Source organism: Lathamus discolor, chromosome 5 (genome assembly GCF_037157495.1).
Source record: "Lathamus discolor isolate bLatDis1 chromosome 5, bLatDis1.hap1, whole genome shotgun sequence".
Taxonomy (NCBI): Eukaryota; Metazoa; Chordata; class Aves; order Psittaciformes; family Psittacidae; genus Lathamus; species Lathamus discolor.
Window position 1 is genome coordinate 28682244 of NC_088888.1, and position 22003 is coordinate 28704246.

The 22003-nt window shown below is 36.1% G+C and overlaps 1 protein-coding gene across 8 annotated transcripts in view; it reads left to right on the forward strand.

Moving 5' to 3' along the window:
- Window positions 1–22003, forward strand: part of CEP170 (centrosomal protein 170) — a 102239-nt gene that overhangs the window by 45098 nt on the left and 35138 nt on the right. For 7 of the 8 annotated variants that reach the window (XM_065680150.1, XM_065680151.1, XM_065680154.1 and 4 more), the window contains exons 8-10: window positions 4650–5123; window positions 7752–8386; window positions 21459–21608. In XM_065680150.1, the coding sequence (XP_065536222.1) occupies window positions 4650–5123; window positions 7752–8386; window positions 21459–21608 (1259 nt within the window). The remainder of the gene's footprint in view (window positions 1–4649; window positions 5124–7751; window positions 8387–21458; window positions 21609–22003) is intronic. The other variant, XM_065680156.1, reaches the window with a different exon arrangement.

Sequence of the window (22003 nt, forward strand, 5' to 3'; positions counted from 1 at the left end):
TTCCTTTCTTGCTTGCAGAAACTGCTGCACAGTTGTGTATTGCAGCTGTAGACCTTTGTAGAATGAGATCTCATTCTTTACAGATATGCTGGTTCTTTTTCTGCCCCTTTCCTTTCACCTTCGCCAGTTCAGAAATCAATTCAGTCCCTGTTGAGATGGCAGTTTAGAACCTGTCTGTCCCTCTTTCTTCCCAAAATGCATTTTCAGTTCCACATAATTGCTTTTTTAACCTGTACAGACATTATGCTTGTTCTGTTTAAAAATTAGAGAGCTGTGATGACCTCTGTCTTTGGTATTTTCTTGAGGGTTTGCTCTTAAAGCTCTCTGTATTTAGCCTAATATATCATTTCCTTCATCTTGGCAGATGACTTTTTATAATATGATTTCAATGTTAAGGCTATTTTATAATTAACTTTTTTGAAAGCTATGAATACTTGAATTTGAAATTCAGGTGAAAAATTCAAGGGTGGTTCAGATTAGGATCTCTGTTTTGTGGTTTTTTTTGTTTCCTCATTACTTCTTCTAATCAATTCTGGTGTATTTAGGTCTTACAAAAAAGCACAAAAGTGAGGCTGAAAATAGTATTTTTAAAATAATTACATTTAACTTATACTTCAGGTATATTTCATTAAATAATTTCTAAGATTTTTTTGTAGTGTACTTCAGTTTCTTCTTTTGATTAAAATTATTCTGTCATAATTTAGATTCAAACTATATTATAGCATCTGTTCAATCAAAAATATTAGAATCAGATACTATGCATATCGTTATAGTTGAAACAGTTGATTTCAAATGTTACATTTGGTGCAGGAAAATTTCACAGGAAAGGGTTTTTGTGAAGTTGTCCATCAGTGCTGACAAGCCAGTGTTACAGATCCCCTCGTCTTAACACTACAATGTCTGATGCAGTCCGACTGCACTCATAATTTTGAAATAATGGTGATGAAACAGTTAGTTAATATTTACTGAAAAATATTGTTTATTGTGTGGACAGTAGGTTGCTCTTGCCTGGCCCCAAAGTAGAAATATTTCTGAAACATACTGTATCAGCCAGTTATCTTTTGAAGGAACATTGAATACTATTATCTTGCTTAATTACTGGTTACAGGAGTTGCATGAAATTGTAGGCTTGAAGCTCTGAAATGCACCATAGGGGAAAAAAATAAGCTACGTATGAATTAGCTCCCTGATGGATTACTGTTTTGTTCAGTGACAGTGTTGCATACTGTAAGGATTCTGGCTCTAGATTTGATCCTACCAGAGCTTGATCCATTCCAGCTTGTTAACTGGATGAAACAAAGGGAGAGTGACGGTAGTTTACCTAAAATCTAGTAGCTGCGAACTGTGTACTGTTTATCACTGGACATCTTCTGCCTAAACATCGAGGCTTTTTAAATGACCTTTGCATCAGTCGATTCATTCTATATTCTTAGTCTGTTTTGGGGAAGTGGATTAAAAAGGCATTTCTCAGGGAAGGAGTAGTGAGATGCTGCTGTAGTGCCTGAAAATTATCTTGCTGACAATGCAGGGAAAAGCATTAGCTAGAGTATTCTTGGAATGCAACAGCACAATACAAAAACTGTCTGAATTTTGATCATCTTCTGTATTTGCAACAGCTACTTTTAGATAAAATAGCTGTTACCTGCATCAAAATTGTATTATCCTGTTGGTATCCAAGCAAGGCAATAAAGAATATGTATGATTTTCATTATCACTCCGTAACAGTGTTTCCAGCTATGATGTTGTTTAAATACTTGTATTTCTGTATCAAACTACCATCCTTTCTTATTTTTCAATTTTTAACTTTTTCCTAAATCTTCATAAGAAGCATGTGTTTCTGAAGAACAGCATAGGAGCATTATGCCATCTTGCATCCTTTACCCCTTAAACTCCTACCTCCATATGTTTCTGTTGCAACTGTATTGCTTAATAGTTTTGTACACAAATGTTAACCATTGCAGCTGATCTATTGTGGCTATCTTTAATGCCATAATCTATTGATTGCATTCTTATTCCCTTACTTGGCAACCTAAAATGTTTTCTTAAAAATCCTAATGTGGTTTATTACAAATCAAGTAGGAACTACTCAGAAATCTGCTGCTGGAATGTAACTTGCTATTGCTGCTAACCTCATAGAATCACAGAATAGTTAGGGCTGGAAAGGACCTTAAGATCGTCTAGTTCCAATCCCCCTGCCATGGGCAGGGACACCTCACACTAAATCATGTCACTCAAGGCTCTGTCCAACCTGGCCTTGAACACTGCCAGGGATGGAGCATTCACAGCTTCCCTGGGCAACCCATTCCAGTGCCTCACAACCTTCACAGTAAAGAATTTCTTCCTTATATCTAGTCTAAACTTCCCCTGTTTAAATTTTAACCCGTTACCCCTTGTCCTATCATTACAGTCCCTAATGAAGAGTCCCTCCCCAACACCCTTATAAGCCCCCTTCAGATACCAGAAGGCTGCTATGACGTCTCCACGCAGCCTTCTCTTCTCCAGGCTGAACAGACCCAACTTCCTCAGCCTGTCTTCATACGGGAGGTGCTCCAGTCCCCTGATCATCCTCGTGGCCCTCCTCTGGACTTGTTCCTGCAGTTCCATGTCCTTTTTATGTTGAGGACACCAGAACTGTACACAATACTCCAGGTGAGGTCTCACAAGCGCAGAGTAGAGGGGCAGGATCACCTCCTTCGACCTGCTGGTCACGCTCCTTTTGATGCAGCCCAGGATATGGTTGGCTTTCTGGGCTGTGAGCACACACTGCCAGCTCATGTTCAATTTCACATCAACCAACACCCCCGACTCATTCTCCGCAGAACTGCTCTGAATCTCTTCTCTGCCCAGTCTGTAGCTGTGCCTGGGATTGCCTCGATCCAGGTGTAGGACCTTGCACTTGGTTTGGTTAACTTCATCAGGCTGGCATTGGCCCGCCTCTCAAGCATGTCGTGTCTGGAGCTACTCACCTCAGCAAATGACCATTAGTGGCCAAAGATGACCTGTGAGCGCACACTGAAGCCGGCTCATGTTCATTTTCTCATTGACCAGTACCCCCAAGTCCTTCTCTGCAGGGCTGCTCTGAATCTCTTCTTGGCCCAACCTTTAGCTCTGCCTGAGATTGCTCGACCCAGGTGTAGGACCTTGCACTTGGCATGCTTAAACTTCATAAGGTTGGCATCAGCCCACCTCACAAGCATGTCGAGGTCCCTCTGGATGGCATCCCTTCCCTCCAGCGTATCAGCCGAACCACACAGCTTGGTGTCATTGGCAAACTTGCTGAGGGCGCACTCAATCCCAATGTCCATGCCACCCGCAAAGATGGTGAACAGGACCGGTTCCAACACCGATCCCTGAGGGACACCACTCGTTACCAGTCTCCAGCCAGGCACTGAGCCATTGACTACAACTCTTTGCGTGCGGCCATCCAGCCAGTTCTTTATCCACCGAGTGGTCCTTCCATCAAATTGATGTCTCTCCAATTTAGAGACAAGGATGTTGTGTGGGACAGTGTCAAATGCTTTGCACAAGTCCAGGTAGATGACGTCAACTGCTTTACCCTTGTCCATCAGTTCTGTAGCCCCATCATAGAAGGCCACCAAATCGGTCAGGCAGGATTTCCCCTTAGTGAAGCCATGCTGGCTGTCACCAAGCACCTTGTTTTTATTTATGTACCTTAGCATGCCTTCCAGGAGAATGTGCTCCAAGATTTTGTCAGGCACGGAGGTGAGACTGACTGGTCTGTAGTTCAAACCTCAAACTTCTGTTGCTTATGGCACATCTCTACACTAGATATTTTGTCTAGCTTACCTTTTTATGAAACGCAGCCAGGTTTGTGTTTTTAAAGGCACAATGGTAGCTTTGCTGCAGTCACAAGAAGCTTTAAATTTATTTCAGGCTGTAAAGTGGGACTTCCAATTAGTACCCCATGCTTTTTCCACATTGTTCTTCCTTTACCCAGTTACAGCATGGTTTGGTAAAATTGTGCATGCTTTCAGCTATTGTTACTTTTTCTGTTCATCTACAAATTATGGAAACAAGTCAAATTAAAGAAGGTGAAATTAGGATTTATCTTGATTCTTTCATTTTTATCTTTTGTAGAAATACATTGCTTGAATTCCAAAACACTTTCCAAACCATTTTTCCACTGATAAACTTTTCAAGGCAGAATTATGTTGATGTGTGAATTGTCTTTCTAAAGAATTTTACCAAAGTTATACCAGCTATCCACTGCAGGATATGGAAGCCAGATTTTTAGCACTTGTTTGGGGTGCGCCTTGATTTGGTAGTTTCCAATAGATTAGAACTCCAGTAAAGATCATCTCAACTATTTCTTTAATGTAACTTACCTGTTTTCCAGGTGTTAATAACTCATCTGACCTTTACATCATCTAAAAATACTTGGAATGTAAATTTCTTTTGACAAATTCTTTATACTCCTTACAGCCAAAGCTCATGCTGTCTTTTCAGTAATACTTTTTATATGTAATTCTGGACTTACTTTTTCTGGAACAGCGCTGCTCAGTCTTCTCCACAATCTTGCTGTTTGTTCCAGAAATTACTCAAGTGGCCTTTACAGGAGTTCAGAAACTTCTTGAAGAACCTGAAGTTCCCAAGTATTGTGAAATCTATTTTTTTATTTTTCTTAATAGGATCCAGCACAGATGCCAAGCAAGCTGAGGAGCAACCTGCAGCTGCAAGTGAAGACCTTTATCCTTTCTGTAGGGAGCCAAGTTATTTTGAAATCCCTACAAAAGAATTCCAGCCACCTTCACAGGTAGCAGAGAGCACGATTCATGAAATTCCAACAAAGGACACTCAAAACTCTCATGCATCAGGTGCAGGGCACGCTTCCTTTACTATTGAATTTGATGACAACACTCCTGGAAAAGTAACAATCAAAGATCATGTGACTAAATTCACGTCGGAACAGCGTCACAAGTCAAAAAAGCCTTCCTCCAGTGGGCAGGACCTGCCTGGGCTTCAAACAGTAATGATGGCTGCAGAAAGCAAAGTAGCAGATTGGCTAGCACAGAACAATCCTCCTAGAATGATATGGGAACCAACAGATGAGGATTCCAAAAGTATTAAAAGTGACGTTCCAGTGTACTTGAAGAGACTGAAAGGTAAAGTGAATAATTCCAGCTGTGCTTATTTCTGACAGCAGTGATTCCACAACAGCATCCAGTGAGTGAGTGGATCCCTGAGCCGCTGAGGAGTTCAGTTGAACCCACAGATACTCCACATAAATGCAAGGATCTGTGCTGGGAAATTCTACTGCAGTACTAAATCTTGAAAAGAGGATAGGAAAGGAAATCCTAAATCATCTTAAAATGGCTATAATAACTGGAGATATCCTAGTATAGCTAAAAACATCAGGTGTATTTAAAACACTGGTCTTGAAAGGGAAAAGGAAGAAACCCAAACCTTAGTTAAATTTTATGTATTTCACTTTTTTTTATGCATTACTTTAAAACTTGCTTTTTAGAATCAAAGCTGTGAAGTTCAATTTATGCTTTTAGCACCTCTTCCAATAGCATATGTTCTGTGAATATTCATGTGCTCTAAATATATAATTTCTGGCAAAGAATACATCATACAGATATCCTGCTTAAATATATCATGTATGGTGGAGTCAGGTTTGAGTTGGAAATCTGAAATAGATCAAGAGTTTCAATTTTTATAATAAGCTTGCAGAAGATGGTATTTTTAAGAGCGCTGCTATTGAATGGAGTTTCAGGTGATTATGCATGTTCATTTACTTCAGACAGTGACACTTCAAATAAAAGTAAATCAAATGTTAAACATGATAAGTTTACTTTCTTTTGGATGCCACTTAGCAGAATAGAGAAGAAAGTAGTTTTGATGTTCAGATGAAGATGTGACATCCAAATTTTCAGGATGAAAACTTCTGAAGAACTTTTTCAAGTCTCTTATTTTCTCTATTTAATTTCAGCAGGTTAACCCTGCAATTCCCATTTGCCTTGATTCTGCAACGTTGTCATTTCTAGCTTTTAAACCAGTTGTGACTGTGTGCAACATGCCTTGTCTTACTGGTCACAAGTCTGCTTTTTAACACTGACTTTTCCAAATTAAGCTAAAAAAAATATTTTTTTTAAAAACAGAATTGTATCAATGTGCTAGCATTATGCTAAAGTATAATGTCTTCTAGAGTATATCACAGAGTATTCTTTGGTCCTCATGATACTGTATTATATTTATGAATATTCTTTAAAATATTAGCCATGTCACTTTGATAAACAGGAAGGGCTTTGTTTACAAAGCCTTCACCTTTCCCTGGCAGAAACTGGAAGTTTGATAAAATTTTATCTGAAAGAGATGTAAACTATGTGGTGCATATGGCCATAAGAAAGATCTGATTTTTTGAATTTTCTGTGATCTGTTTGTATTCTCACTTATTACTTGTACTTTTTCAAATCATAAAGGTAGAGAATATAAGTAGTCACTTTGAAAGTTTGATTAAGGAAAAAAACAAACAAAAAAAACCAACCCCATATGTTTTTTCTCCTCATCTTTGTCTTACAATATCCTGTACTGAAGTCACACAGCTAAAATTACATTATATGACTGACTGTGGTGTTGATATTAATTGTTATTATGTGAAAAAGTATATGAACCATCACATCATTTTCTCAGGCACTGTAGAGGCAAGTAGAAGTCAAGAATGTAAGCAGGGATTTCAGTTGTATATTCAGTGCTGTTAGTCCAGTAAGCTTCCCAGTATGTGATTACTATTTAACTGAATAGTGGATGCATATCTTAACTCTGTAAGTGAGAAAACCTTAAAAAAGGCTATCTTCTGGAGAACATAAAAAAAATCTTTTTCATTCTGTGTATACATGAGCAAGACTTGATGCGAAAGAGTTCAAAGAAGGTAAAACAGTTCCTTCCCAAGAATTGACCTAAAAGTGTAGACACTTTCATTGTATGTGAAGCTGCTGTGTGTTAAATGTGACTATGTATGAGTATCCAGCCTTCCATGCATTTTCAGGTATCATTGCAAATTATAGGCGTATATATGATTTATTAAATACTTAGTCTTTATTCGTAGATCTCAAAGTAGTTTGTGGAATAAATAAGTAATAACCATTTTACATGCATACATCAGATGGTGAGGGAAGTGAATGATGGAAAAGCTCATTGTACTTCTTGGAAAGAGTAATAAAGAATTCATTCCAATTTTCAGTAGACATTTCTCATGATAAACTGTTGTAAATGTGTGAGGACTCCAACAATATAAACTGTGTTTCTCAGTGGGTATTTTCAGCTGCTGGAAGGACTGTTTTAGGGTTTTCTTTTTCCTCTTAACACTGCCTAGAAGGTTTCAGTAGTCATTTATAATCAATTGGCTACGTAACAAAATTAGTATGATTTGGAAAAATACTATGGTACGGATGGTAAAATACTATAGTACAGCTGGTAAAATACTGCTTTTGTAAGTCACTGATAAGTATTCACAGATGAGAATATTGGTGAAAAGGCAATTCAAATGTACTGCTGTAACTGATCAACTTATAAAGTGAGTCATTGTTTGACTCATAGCAAGTTGAATGCATTAGCAGTTGTACAAAATTTGCAGAGCCAGGTACTGAAAGTGATTGGAGTCTAAACAGAAAACCAGTTTGAAATTATTTCTCTCTTAGTTTACCAGTTTTTTTATGTGTTGGGTCAGGGGGTTGGTTTGTTTGTTTGATTGACTGATTGTGCTACATATTCTTTTGCTTTGCTTATAGGGAATAAGCATGATGACGGTACACAAAGTGATTCAGAAAATGCTGGTGCACACCGGCATTACAGTAAGAGGGCAGCACTTGAGGAACACTTAAGGCATCATCACACAGAGCTGAAGAAGTCACATCAGAAAGTCCATTCCTCAGAAAAGCAGCAAGAGCAAGCTGGTTTGAGCCAGACTGCTTTTATGATTGAATTTTTTGATGAAGACCATCCTCGAAAGAGACGGTCTTACTCTTTTTCTCAGAATGTAGGAGGCCAATGTCCAGAATCTCCATCTCCAGCGCCACATGCGCGAGCTGAAAGAGTGAAACCTACATCAGGAGAGAAACCAGTCCCTTCATCTGTGCAAGCTAGCTCATCACATCATAGAGCAGTGCATGGTGTTCATGCAAAACTTCTAAAACAAAAGTCAGAAGAACCCTCATTGCCTGTCCTACAAGCTGCATTGTTAAGGAGTTCAGGAAGCCTTGGGCATAGGCCTAGTCAGAACCAGGAGATGGACAAAAAGTTGAAAAGCCAGCATATTTCTGCTGAAAAAGACAATGAGGATGACCAGAGTGACAAAGGTACTTACACTATTGAATTGGAAAATCCCAATTCTGAAGAAATGGAAGCCCGTAAGATGATTGACAAGGTGAGAAACCTAAAATGTATACTGATTTTAAAGTGGTATACGATGTGTGGGCAACAGTCTACCGCTTCAGTTCTGCTGGAAGCTGCTACAAGAACACAAGTTTTTGAGCCAGTCTATAATGATGAAAAATGGAATGTCATAAAAGCAACAGCAGGCATTTGGCTGAAAAATATTCCTGTTTGAAACTGCTGTTCTTTTAGTTTGGTAGTTTTAATGTGTTTTCAAAATATTTAAGTGCTGTAAGAATACTAGACAACAGAATTCAAATAACTGGTATTTTTATAATAGTTGTTAGAGTTGAATTTTTTATGTCCCTGTGGAATACTCACCTGCTCTTAAACTCCTGTGGTCTCTGTAGTTTTCAGTATATTAAACTGGTTCCATCCAAGTTAGTATCTAGAAGTAGATTGCAAATGTTTTCTGTACCTTTTAAAAAAAGTATATTCAATAACAGTAACTTCAATTTCAGAATCATTATAAATGGTAAGTATAAGAATACTTTCATTTTCCGGAAATGATTGATAGTAGTTAATTTTCCTAGTTTGACTATGTTTATATACTTCATTAGGCTTAGGAATCTTACGATGACCACATAACTTTTGCTTCTTGGTAACAATGCAGATACCAATATAAATAATACTATAAATAACAATACAAATGACAATATAAGTCATAGTTGCAATTAAATCACTGCAAATAACTCTCTGGATTCAACAGGAAGATATGGGTAAGAGAAGCTACGTTTAATTATTTGGCTTAGCTGACTCTTGAAAAGGATTTTGTTTCTTCTGTTGTTTTTTCCTAAACAGGTTTAGAATCGTGGCATTCACTTCTAGGCATTTCTTCTGGCCAATTTTTACAGGAAATTAATCACTTAATTGTTGTGAAATAATCTAGGGATTAATTTTTATGTCTGTTTAAACATTTTGTATGTTTAAAACTTTTTCAGAGCTCAACAAATACATTAATACATTTAGAATGAATTCTGGATAAATGTTGAAAACAGTTTTGGAAAGACAAGCTAGCTTCACTGGGTTGAGTTCATAGAAAAATGCTGACATAATGGGGCAATGGGATATTTTACTACAGATTGTTTTATTTTATAACAGGTGTTCGTGGGGCATTTGTGGAGGAGGGGGATTAAATAAAGAGAATTGTCTTCAATAAAATTATGAAGACTGTGGTTTCACCTCTTGTGGGTTCTGTAAAGGAGACTTGACTTCTTTGAGTCAATATTCAAAGAGCTTCTTAGAACTATTATTAAGTATTCCAGATGAACCAAGTGAATATTAAAGAACATAATTGCTTTGACTTAGTGACTACAAGTATTTACATTTAATTCTTAAATTATGAATTTTCAATTAAATTGCATCAGAAAATGTGTAAGTTCTGTTTTTGCTAAGTATGGTTGTGCAACAGGATTTATTTGGAAACCAGAGAAAACAATAACATTTGGAAATAAACAACTTATATACTTTATAAGACTGTTAATACTGCCTAATGTTTAATAAGATCTCAAATTACTTGAAGTCTTTAATGTCTGGTGAGGACATCCACAGTCTGGTTTTTGTTTGAAACAACTCTGATCTGTTACAGGAGAGATTCAGGAGCAGGAGGTGAATGTAAACATTAGGAATGATAGTAAAGTATTGGTTAATATTCTTAGTGTTGTATTTATCATAAATACCATTTACTGCTAACCTAAAAAGTGTCGCCATTAGAAATTAAATGTTTACTAGGAAGTAAAGCAGAGATGGTTTTTATTTGAGATCTTCTGTATCTTTTCACTTGGTATCTGTACTGAAGTGTTAATGAACAGTATATTTTAACACCCAGTTCAAAGAGTCCTGTTGCACAATTCATATTTGATTTGGTAGTATGAAAGAAGTATGACATTTTTATGAAGTGCAGGAAAACAGCCAGTGAAGAAAATCAAAACCAAGTGGAAGCCAAAATTTCTTCCTCCAGCTGAGTTCAGTTTTGCTTCAATCCTATTTTAAATTTCTAATGCTGTGGATTCTGTTACTTTGCTAAAGGTAGGTAAGTGAGGAATTAAGACAAGGACTTTTGTTAGTCTGTTGACTGCTGTTCCCTTTATTGAGGATTTAAGAGAATTATTGGTATGTATTGTATCAATAATTCCAGTATAACATCCCTTTTTTTTTTTGGCAAGTCACTCCTTTTTCTGAGCAGTTATGATGCCTGCTCAATTGAGTCTCATTTAAGACAGTCTATTGGGTCACGAGATTAACTGAAATTCAAGTGTTGCATTGTTAGGATTGGGGTAAAAATGCCCTACAAATGCCAAGGGTAACTTTCTAAAGCATTTGCACAAATAATGCAGACTTGTCAGTAACAGTTTACACTAGAGTGGTGCTAAGATCCATGAGTGGTTTACCTGAAGAATTTTCTATGGAATAAAATACTTTTGGGCTTTTTCTTTTACTGGAGGAAAGGGTGAGAATGACCAGACTATCCGAAAATTACTTTCAGTGTGACTCATTCACTTGAGAAGCCTCAGCATTAGCCTTATTCCTGTAATCTACTCTTTTCTCTAGAAAGGAACATCAGAACAAACCACAAATGCAAGAGTGGCATTAACTTGTCAAAAATCAAGGTGTGATTAATATTGTTTCTTTGAGGTAAGAATCTGAGAGAGGAAGGGAAAAAAACACTAAAATTCTCAAAAAGAAAAAAAAACTATCTACAGAACTTTAAAAAGGGAAGGAAAGAGGTTAATGTTGAGCTATATTATTCCCTTCAAAAGTACTTTTATTGCTTAATGTAGCCTTTTATTAAAGATTCTAGACTCAAGGAAAATAGATACTTATGTGAAAAGATTTTAAAAATCCAGAAAGCATGCTCTCCTGCTTATTCAACATCCTGATTTCATTTAAATTGCTAAGGATTGATTTCTTCCTCTGCTACTCTTTCAGTGTCTTAAGGAAAAAAGTATTGCCTCTGCAGCAGAAAAGGAGTAGACTAACAGACACCACATTATATTTTCCTTGACCATTGTAAAGCCTGGCTTTTGAAAAGAGAATGTGGGGTTTTTTTTTTGTTTTGCTTGAGCAAATTTCATTTCCTGATACTTCTGAATGGAAAGATTTGTCAAGAGTTCCCATTGTAGAGATAGTATTTGTAATTTGGAAAGAGTTGCAATCTTCAGCTGTTACCCACCCTAGCTCGCTTCTCTCCTTAGTCAATTAACTGGTGAGAACAGGTTACCTACATAGGTCCAGCTTTGTAGGTTCCATAAGTAACACAAGCCCATGCACACAATCTTCATCCTCTATTATAGACATTTTCTCTGAAACACTCATTTTATTTTTTAGTAACTTGGCATTATTACTGTTTCTTTCAAATCCTGATGGGTTTTTTGATATATAGAGACTGAGTGAATACTGTCAGTATTACTGGTTTGCAAATGTGCTACACATTTCCCTCTTCTGTCACTAGTTTACTTGCATTCGCTGTTCCTCACAAACTCGTGTTCTTTGTGTCTTCATGTTCTTGTTTAAATAGAGAACACCTGAAAAAATGTTAATAAAACTTGCCTCCTAAAAGTTCTTTCATCAGGCAGTGATTTTCTGTTCAGGTATACAAATGTCACTTCATAAAGAAGTATGAATTGGTTAGTAGGCAAACAGGTTTTGAAAACAAGTATGTTAATAACGTGAAAGAGAATTATGCTTGAATAATAGCTTCTGGCTCTCTATACTTGTTGAGCTCTTTTCAAAACTACCACTGAGAGTAATTTTATCAATGTCTAAAGAAGAAAAGCTGCTCTTACATACTGCAAAGACTACCTTGAACATACCAGCCGTCCAAAATTCTTTCCTCAAAAAGCTTCAGAAAGCCACAACTCATTCTAGCGCAATAGTACTCTGTTGCAGATAATGGCTAAGTACAAAATAAACCAAATTCAGGATCTTGATTTGATTTAGAATAAGTTTTCAGTGTAACTTTTAACACATAAAATACACAGTTAAATGGGGCACAGTCATACTTTTTTTTTTTTTTCTTCACATCCTGCCTTTTGGACAGGTTCAGTGCTTTCTTCTGTTAACACTTAGAAATTGCTCTTTAATTTACACAAAGTTGTAAATTTTCTGGTTTAGATTTTTTTTAAATAAATAAAATTTGTTCTATTGAAAGGAAGTTCTTCTCAGAAGTCATATCAGGTTAAAAAAGTCTTCCTAGGCCACAGAAAAGGTAAGTCTGTCAGTGGGTGGAAGAATTCAAAATGATATTTTTCCAGTTTGTCTTCCTTTTTGTTGACATGAAAAGGCTATTTTTTTTAATAAAAAGGGGGTCCCTTTATTGTTTGTTTTATGCAGGTTTGTTTCATTGTTCTTCAGCCAATTTCAATTCAGATTATTTCTGAATGGAAATACCTTGTAGAAATTAGTATAGCAGAGTTAAACTGTTCCATGTATGTGTGGGAAAGCAAGGAACAGAATAGAGGCTGTATGTATATTTCAATTCTCATCAATGTAGCTAACCAGGGGATCTAGAATGGAACGGTAGCTCATATGAATATGGAAACACTGGGCTTAGGTATTTCTTTGGTTCCAAAATTATTTTCTTAAATTAGGTTATATTCATTTAAATTTCCTGATAAATAACTTTGTTTGTTATTGGTGGAGTAATTTTAGATCTCAAATTCGACATACTGATTCCTAACCAGAAGTAAAACTTGAAAAAGAAGTACCAAAATCAAACCTCAATCTAGCTCTCAGCCATCTTCAGAAAGTTATTGTGACCATCTAACGGTTTTTTTAAAGTCTTTGTTGCTGTAGATAGATCATAATAGTAATGACCTTGGGTTTAGTGCACATTATATACTATACAAAGGGTATAAATATTCTTTTTATGTTATATTCTCTCTATAAATAGAATTCTGGCATAATCTTGAGTGCGTTTTCCTCTTTAAAGGTATGGGATAACTGATAATTTTGGAAGGAAAGCTATGTTGGTGTTCATATAGGCAGCAGATTTTTCATTTTCTACATCTTTCTGCTCATGGTGATAGTTATATTTCAGGTTGATTTCAGGTTTGGGTTTGGTTGGCGTTTTTTTTTGAGTATGTGTATGAATGGGAATCTGTTCCAAAAGACATTTATGATGAAATGGAACCTCCTTACTCTTCTTCTCCCAGGGTATGTCTATTCATACCATATTATATTAGTGGCTAATGTGTTCTTCAAGAACTGTGTACTTCTAAATGATTTGCTGTTGTTACTTGAAGTGTTCAGAAACTTGTTTACCAGATCTTGTCTTCTCTGTTGCAAACCTTAAAGTTTTATCAGTAATCCTGCAGGTAGCATGAAACACTTTTTTAAGCATAAAATAAATGCTCAGTGAAGAATTAGGTACTGTCAAGTTTGCCATTAATGTTATGCTAAACATTTTGAAATAAGAGTGACAAAATCATCAGTAGGTATGTTATTGCATTGTGACATTCCAACGTATGTCTAATTCTGTGAGATATGTAGACTAATTCAGATATTTTCCATAATTTGAAAATAGTGTGCAGTATACAGATTTTAAAACATGAAGCCATCTACCAAATTAAAATATCTTTTTAAGAACTGCAAGGTTTATTAGAAAATGTATATCCTAAACTCTTCTACTAAACTGTTTTCGTCCAAAACGTAATATTTACAGTGCAAGTGGAGAAAGGAGGGGAAATGTTTTTCATTACAATGCTTAATATGCATGTTATTCTACTTCTTCTTGTTATGGAATTAGCATACATGTTATGGAACTTAGCAAATTATGTAAGATTGGAAATGACAAACCACCTGAAAAGAATCAATAGGTAGGGGCTGAGTTAGGAGGGGGGAGTGGGGAAATCTCAGCATGTTTCAGTGACTGTTTAAGGAAAAAAGACAGATGTCTTTTTCCAGGAAATTACTTTCAGGTCTTCTGTCTTTATGTTTAACTGTTTTACCATTGCTTCAGCAATTTCTTAGAGAAAGATACCTTTTAGTCCCATGGAATGTTTTGGTTGTGGAATGACCATATTGTGTGAATACGATGCTGAAAAGGGAGTAGAACAGTTGAAGCCTACTAGGTCTTCTGAGCACATAAATTTAATCAAGAGTTCAGAGGATGTTTGTATTTTTCTTCCAAGGGAAGGAGTGTTACAGTCTTTGAACTTATTTTTTCCTTTTGAATTTGGAATTCTAAAGAGAATTAATTCTTTACTGTAGCAAATGGGTACAAAATATGTATGCATGTAAATATGTAACTGGCGCCTGGTAAGAGGAAGTTATTAGACTTGGCATGTTGATCGTTTTCATTTACTTCTGTAGCTTTTTTTAGACCAAAGCGTCTTACATCTGATTCTGTATCTTCAATATATAGTTAAAATGACATAAACAGCTTCTGTGAAAATCCATGGCTATTCATGAGATATGCCCTGCACAGAACACAGTCTGTTCGCCTGGGATGGCTAGGATAACTGCCAAGAACAAGCAAAAACTATTAAACTCAGATTTCTCAGAAGCAAGTTTGTTAAACACAGTTCTTGCAGTAGCTAAACACAAAAAGAGCTTCGGCACTGTGCTCTGGCTCATTGCACTTTCTCAAAGGTGGGAAGAAATTGTTTGCCTTTTGTCTTTTCTATCTGATCAGTAATTGATTTCTAACCACCCATTTACTGTATATTATGGATGTCTGGACTACCCTCTTTGGAAGAATTATGAGGAACTCAGTCTGAACACTAAGCACAGCATTGCCAAGATGATCTGCAATATGGATCTGACGCCTCTTCCATTTCCCTGCTCTCTGGAGTCTTCTCTTCCTGTCAATCAAGCATCCTCTGAGTGTGGCTTATTTACACTTTCTTCTTATTGCTTAGTACATCCAAACTGTGTCCAAATCCAGCTTGTGTTTCCAAGACTGACTGTATCAGTTCACAGCTCAGCTTCTGAAATATACTTTTATTTGACTTCCCTGACAATCAAATACACTTATCATCTTCCTTTCCTCTAAAAAGTTATGAAACATAATTGCTATTATAATTTACATTCCCATCACTTTACAGTGGCAAATATCTTACTTCCAATTTAATCACTTGCTCCTTGCTTTATTTACATGATCCTGTTTTTAATTCACTGTCCAGTGTGGCTCCTTGTCCCTTACCTGTGCTCTGCTTTGATTTAGTTTGCTTTTTATTAACTGTTCATTTTTTAATTCCCTTTTGCACACTTTTTGGCTTTTGTTCTGCTTCTCGTATACAGATTGCCTATGCTGAAACTAAGAGCATTTAAATCATCATCTTTTTCAGATATGTCTCCAGATTGTGGCTGTAACTGTTGGTAGGATCTGAAAGAATTGAAGGCGAATTATTCAAATACAAATAACCATCTTTAACAGATATGTGCCTAGTTACACCTCTCTAAATTGCAACTAGAATCTTTATTTGTTGCTTTTCTGTTAATCTTACTAATATTAGTAATTACTGCATATCCTTTATATTAAGACTACAGTGGTAAGACTATTGGGGAAACTTTAGGAACTCAAAAATTTAAAATGAGATAGGGTTCTTCAGATTTGTATTTTGAATAAGATTTATGCACCAAATTTGTGTTAGTCCTTTTAGAAATACTTTCTTTGTGTAGTAAGTAGCTAATCCTTTTGATTCAGGAAAAATGGTTCTGACCAGTTTTTGTCTAATTTCTAGAGTGTCTCATACATATCAATAAAGAAAAACAGCTTCCGTGATTCTAAAGAAACATTGTTTTTGATAGTTAATCCTAAAGTTATCATATTGACCTCTAATCTGTTCATCTGTGGTACAAAAAATCACCTGTTGGGGAGCAGGGGAGGAGGAGAAGAAGGGGAGTGAAGAAGACTGATTCCTGATCATGAAAGCTAGCTTGTGTTAAAGCTGTGTTTCAGCTATGGTGACAGGTAGGTGTGCTGTGAGTCACGAGCTGTTTTTGCAGGGAAATGCCTATAGGCTGCCAAAACATATTACTCTGCTTTCTACAGAATTAGCCACTGCAGAAGAGGGCAGGGCACGTGCTCAGACTTGGTCCTGTAGCTCATGTCCCCAGAAATACACTAAGGCTTCTTGCACGGATTGCATCTTGTGTTACATAGATTTTGTTAACTCTTGTTTGTTATTGGATAAAAATTTTAAAAATTTTTTATGTAAAGTTATATTTTCAGTTACTATATTGAGAAAACTGGTGGTGAGATAAAGTAATTATTATCTATATTGAGGTGCAATTCTTTTGCCGTCAGTTATTTCATACCTCTGTATTTGTCAGGCTGAGTTTGCATTCCAGCAAGTAACAGCATGATGCTTTGCGACTTGCTGTATTTTTAGCCTGGTGTTTTGTCCCTTTATTTTACTGGTTAGACCACAGAATGTAAATGGAGTATCACTGGGGAGTCTTTGGAGAGCTTGAAATTGAAATGTATGTGTCAGGAACTCTGTTGTTCACGGCTGATTTAGGAGACTTTAGTATGTGTCATCCATAGTGTTAGCACTTCTGCAATAGAGAAATTAAGGGATTTCCCTTTGGGCTTTCTCAAGACTGACTCTTTGAGCTAGAAGGCTAACCTGAGATGCTAAGTTATTATCTAGGATCACTGTTATTAAGGATCGTAGGATCACATAACCTGGAAAGAACCTTAGGACATCTCTAGTCCAACTCCGTGCTCAAAGCTGGACCAGCTTTGGGGTCAGACAGATTGCCCAGGACTTTATGCGTTTGAGTCTTCATGCCTTACAAGAACAGAGACTTGCTTGGCTGCCCTCAGAGTGAAAAAGCTTTACTTTATGTCCTGTCTGAATCTCTCTTGTTTCAACTTACGTGAGTTATCCCTTGTCCTCCTGCCATGCTCCCCTGTGATGAGTCTGGCTGTCATCTTGATGTGGTCCCCATAGGTACTGGGGGGCTGCTGTTAGGCACCCCCAAAGTCTTCCCTTCTCCAAAGTGATCAAGTACAGGTTCCGCAGCATCTCCACACAGGGCAAGTGCTCCAGCCTTGACCATTTTGGTGGGCCCTGCTGAGATCCCTCCGGTTAGACAAGGTCTTTCGTGTACCAGGGAGGATCAAAATTGACTGCAGTGTGACCTGTTAGTCCATTTGTTTAAGAGGTCAGCTGGATTGCAGGTTAGACAAAATTATGTTAACTGCATTTCATAAATGAGGCTTGTTCTTTCTACAGCAATGTTGTTGTTCCTTTGCTGTTCAAAATGTTCTGATTTGCAATGGAAATTGTTTCATGCTTCATGACAATAACGTAGTTATTTTTAAACACCACCACCACAGTTTATACAATGTTTCTGACAGTTCCACCATTACAGCCATGTGGCAGAGACCTTGCAGGAACCCCCTGTAATGGTGCAGATTGGTTCAGTGCCTAGATTTTTCCCTGTCAGTCAGATTTCAGAGATTCTGGGAAAATTATTATCCTGGGGTGTTGTTTATTTTTTTGTTTCAGTTTGGGTTTTGGGGGGTTTTGTGGTTTTTTTTTTTTTTTGTTTTGGGTTGATCTGGTTTGATTTGGTTTTTTATCTTGTAGCAAAATTGAAGCATTCAGGATGAAATAATAGTCTTTCTGCTAAAATACAATTTCATATAACTAGACAGAGTAGGGTAGAAAACTTAACTTTCCAGAATGTTTGCTTGTAGGAAGCTGTTAGCTTGGAAATACCTTCTCTGGTAGTTTGGTTTTTAGATTATTTCTGTTTAATGAAATAGCATTAATATCTGCTTAAAAAAAATAAAAATCTAGGAATTTTCTTCACAGTGCATACTGCTACCTAAGTTAAAAAGTAAATGTATTACTCCTCAAATCTCAGACTCTCTAAAAATCCATGGTTTTGTGCAAGTCCATATTGTTTATAGTGATACAAAGTGAAAAAGTTCTATTTCACTTGATTTTTTTCACTGATAGCTGTGTGCCGGATATGTATGATTTGAGGTCATTAGGAACGTTCTTGAAGTCTTAAATTAATACATAGAATCCTTTTACCTCCATTATCAAAAATAAAACAAAAAAAGGCATTCTTCTCATGTTTCAAACAGCTTGCTGTGTCCAAACCAGTATTGTGGAATCTGGCTTTGTCTTTTTCTTACCTAAAATACAGTTAATCAAAATAACGTGATAGTTGCTTCTGTTTAAAGCTGTAGCTGCTGATTCTGAAAAAATACAAGCTTTGCAGAAAAAAAAAATCAGTCTTTTTGTATAAATATATATATAAAGATAAAGATATATAAAAGATGCAGCGATGTGTGTCATCAGCATTTCCTCAGGACTTTTTTTTTTTTTTTTTTTGTTTGGTTAAGTTATCTCCTAGATTTCCCTAAATGACTCTGAAATCATGAAGATATTTAGAGAACAGAATTGACTGAAGAGCTGGAAACCTTGAAGAATGCTTTTCAATATTTGTAGGAAGATAGAGGTTTCTGTCCATATTCTTTAATTTCTTTAATCACAACAGCTCATTGTTTGCACACATACCTTACCAGAACAACCTATAAAGTACAAACTGCATTTTCCTAAGTGGTAGAGGGATCATTTCCAGCAGAAACCTTAAGGTTACACTGTGGCTGTTTCAGTTGAGGCTATACTGTCATTATTTAGTGAACAGTGTACTAAGTGGAATAGTGATCCAGAAATTCTGATGGTACTTATTTTCTGCAGATGTGTGACAGGTGTGTAAGTGATATTGTCACACACTAACCGTGTTTTGGTTTTTGCATAGGTTTTTAAAGTCTTACTTATGCATTAATGGCATTGTTTTCAAAGGGATTTATATATATCACAGTTTTGAAACTTAGTCTTTTGGGCTAGATCACACTTGTGTGAATCATTTCTTTCTTGCTAAGAAGAGGAGCTTTACAGTTGTGTAGCCAGGGAACAGAGGGCAGTGCTCCTAGATGTGGAATGAATGTATAGTGCAAAAATTTGCATTTATTAAAGAAGAGGCTTTCTCTTGTTAGTATCACCAGATGTTTTGTTGATCTCTTCTGGCCTTTAATATCCCCACTGTATATGCAGAGGGAACATTAGGAGTAGTGTTAGGAGATAAATCTGTTACTTCGGTCTTACTGCTACCCATATTACCTTTCACAGTAAAAATAGGCAATATTAAAAATTGGGTTTGCAGTAATTTCAGTAATAGAACAAAAATAATAAAATTTGCTTGAATAGGGTTTCAGTACTAGAAAAGTTAAGACTGAAAGAAGCCATGTGTGCTGTTGTTTGTGATACAAGTTGAAGAATTTGACATGGTAAATGAATGTGCCACCAGATAATAATAAATATGAATCAGTTTACAGGCAGCAATTTACTCCTGCAGTCCTGATTAGATGCAAGTGTTGAATTCATATTTTTATTCAGGTGCTTATGTAATAAAATCAGATTTTCCTTTCATGTAAAGGAACATGTAAAACTGTAGTCAGTGGAACTATTTTAAATGGGAAAAAACTGGCTGCAGAATAGTGGTATATTCAAAGAAAGGAGGCAGTGAACATTAACTGGTTTATATCTTCAAAAATAGCTACAACTGTACAAATCAAAAGTATATCATTAAAGAGAAAGCTTAACTTATATCACACTTTTTTTTTTTAAGAAAATATATATTTATGAAATACTTTTAGGGAACTGGTGCATAAGTGTATCTAGACGTGATTCATGTATAGATTGAAAATTTGAGCATTGCCTGAATTTTAGAAATGCAGAAAGCATTTGAAAAAGCTTCCTCAGTTCGAAATGTATAACTGCTATAGCAACATCTTACTGGATATTTAGAAGAGCATAAGGAGGGGTTAAATGACAGGGTGCCTAATTTTCAATTCTTTTTTTTTTTTCCCTTCTTCTCAGACACTAAAAACCATTATGGTTTGTGGCCATCTAGTGGTGAATCCGTTTAGAATACACTAAACTTGTTCAGATTTTTTATAAACCTCTGGCTTTGCTGCGCAAAACTGAATTACAGAACATTTAGGGGAAAAAAATAATTCGGTATATCTTTTTGTCCTTTGCACTAGCAGTATTTTTTGCAGGAGATTAACCTTCATGAAAGTAATTTCCTTCTTTCATTTTCTTTGTCTTTCTCTACAGCAAAACAATTTTTGATGTTAGCAGCTAATTTTAATCTGTGTGTGGGTTTCCATTTTTATTCTGTAGGTTTTTTTAATGCCCAAGTTCTTAGTAGTAAAGTAGTGAATTTAATGCCTGGGCAGAAATTGATAGATTTTATGAATTATGTTTCCAACGCACAAAATATTCTCTAAAATATTTTTGAAGTATGCATTGATTCTGAAGGGAATTCGTATTTCTTAGTATCTGTGACTCATAAGAAATTTGACAGACAATATACTGGCTTTCCTGCTTAAGTCCTTATTACTAAATTGCCTTGGTAATAATTTTTCTAGTATTTTTCTCTGAGCAATGTTTTTTAAATGTCATGGAAAAAATACTCTATCACAAGCAGGAGGGATTACTGCAAACTTCAGTAGGAAACAGTGTAGCAGAGCAACTGTGGCAGGTCACATCTTGAATGAGATGAGTCTACATAGCTTGTGAGATGGTGGACTTCTAACATCTACGAAGTCTCTAACAAATTAAAAACTGAAATTTTGTTTGTGTTAGAGAAACAATTCAAATAAGCTTATTAATAAGATGTATAAGCATTTGTATTTCTTGTTTTCATTTGATAATAGCAAAAATGTAAAAATTTGGTGGTTACAGTTCTTGGGTTTTTTCCTTAATTGGGAAATGGGATGTCAAATGGGTTTTGTAAAGATTTTGCCTTTACCTTTTGTTTCTTTCATCAAAGTGTCATTTTTACACATCTGACCATTCCAACTAGCAGTTCCTTGACTTTTCACGATGTTGATGTAGAGTTCTGGTCTTTCTCTAATTGCTGTATATATTTTTCCTGTTTAATTTGTAGATTTCACCAAGATGACAAATAAGCATAATGCAGCAAAACCTATTTAAACTATCCAGCATGCCACCATCCATCCATTAACATTGAACACTGTATCAGGATGGTATTGGGTTAATGTATGTAATGGTTTGTTTCATTTTCAGGTATTTGGAGTGGATGACAGCCAGGATTATAATAGGCCTGTTATCAACGAGAACCAGAAAGATTTAGTAAAAGATTGGGCTATAAATTCTGCTACAGTAGTGCTGGAAGAAAAAAGACCACTGAGTACAACTGGATTTCTTGACACAGAGGTAGAATTTAATTTTTGAAGGTCTTCTTTTTTCTTCCAATAAGAGAGAGCACTAATAACTGACCAGTAAGTGTTAAACAACAAACAAAACCGTGCCTAGAAAGCATTAGCTCAGATGTATAAGTATTTTAATTTTCTTAGGCCTTTATTGCATTATCACAACTTCTCTCTCAGAGACGTTACATTTGGAGGTTTTCAACATTGCTACCTTTCTATGTGCACTAACACCAGTGTATTGGAAATGTAGCAGGAGCTTCCTTACAAGATTATATTTCAACATACAAGAAGCCTATGCTGTACAAGTGTAAGTTATGCAGCAGAACTGAGGAAAAGCTCATTATGTTTTATAGCCCAAAGCAAGTAACTATATTAAAATTCAGAAATAAGGTGTCTGAA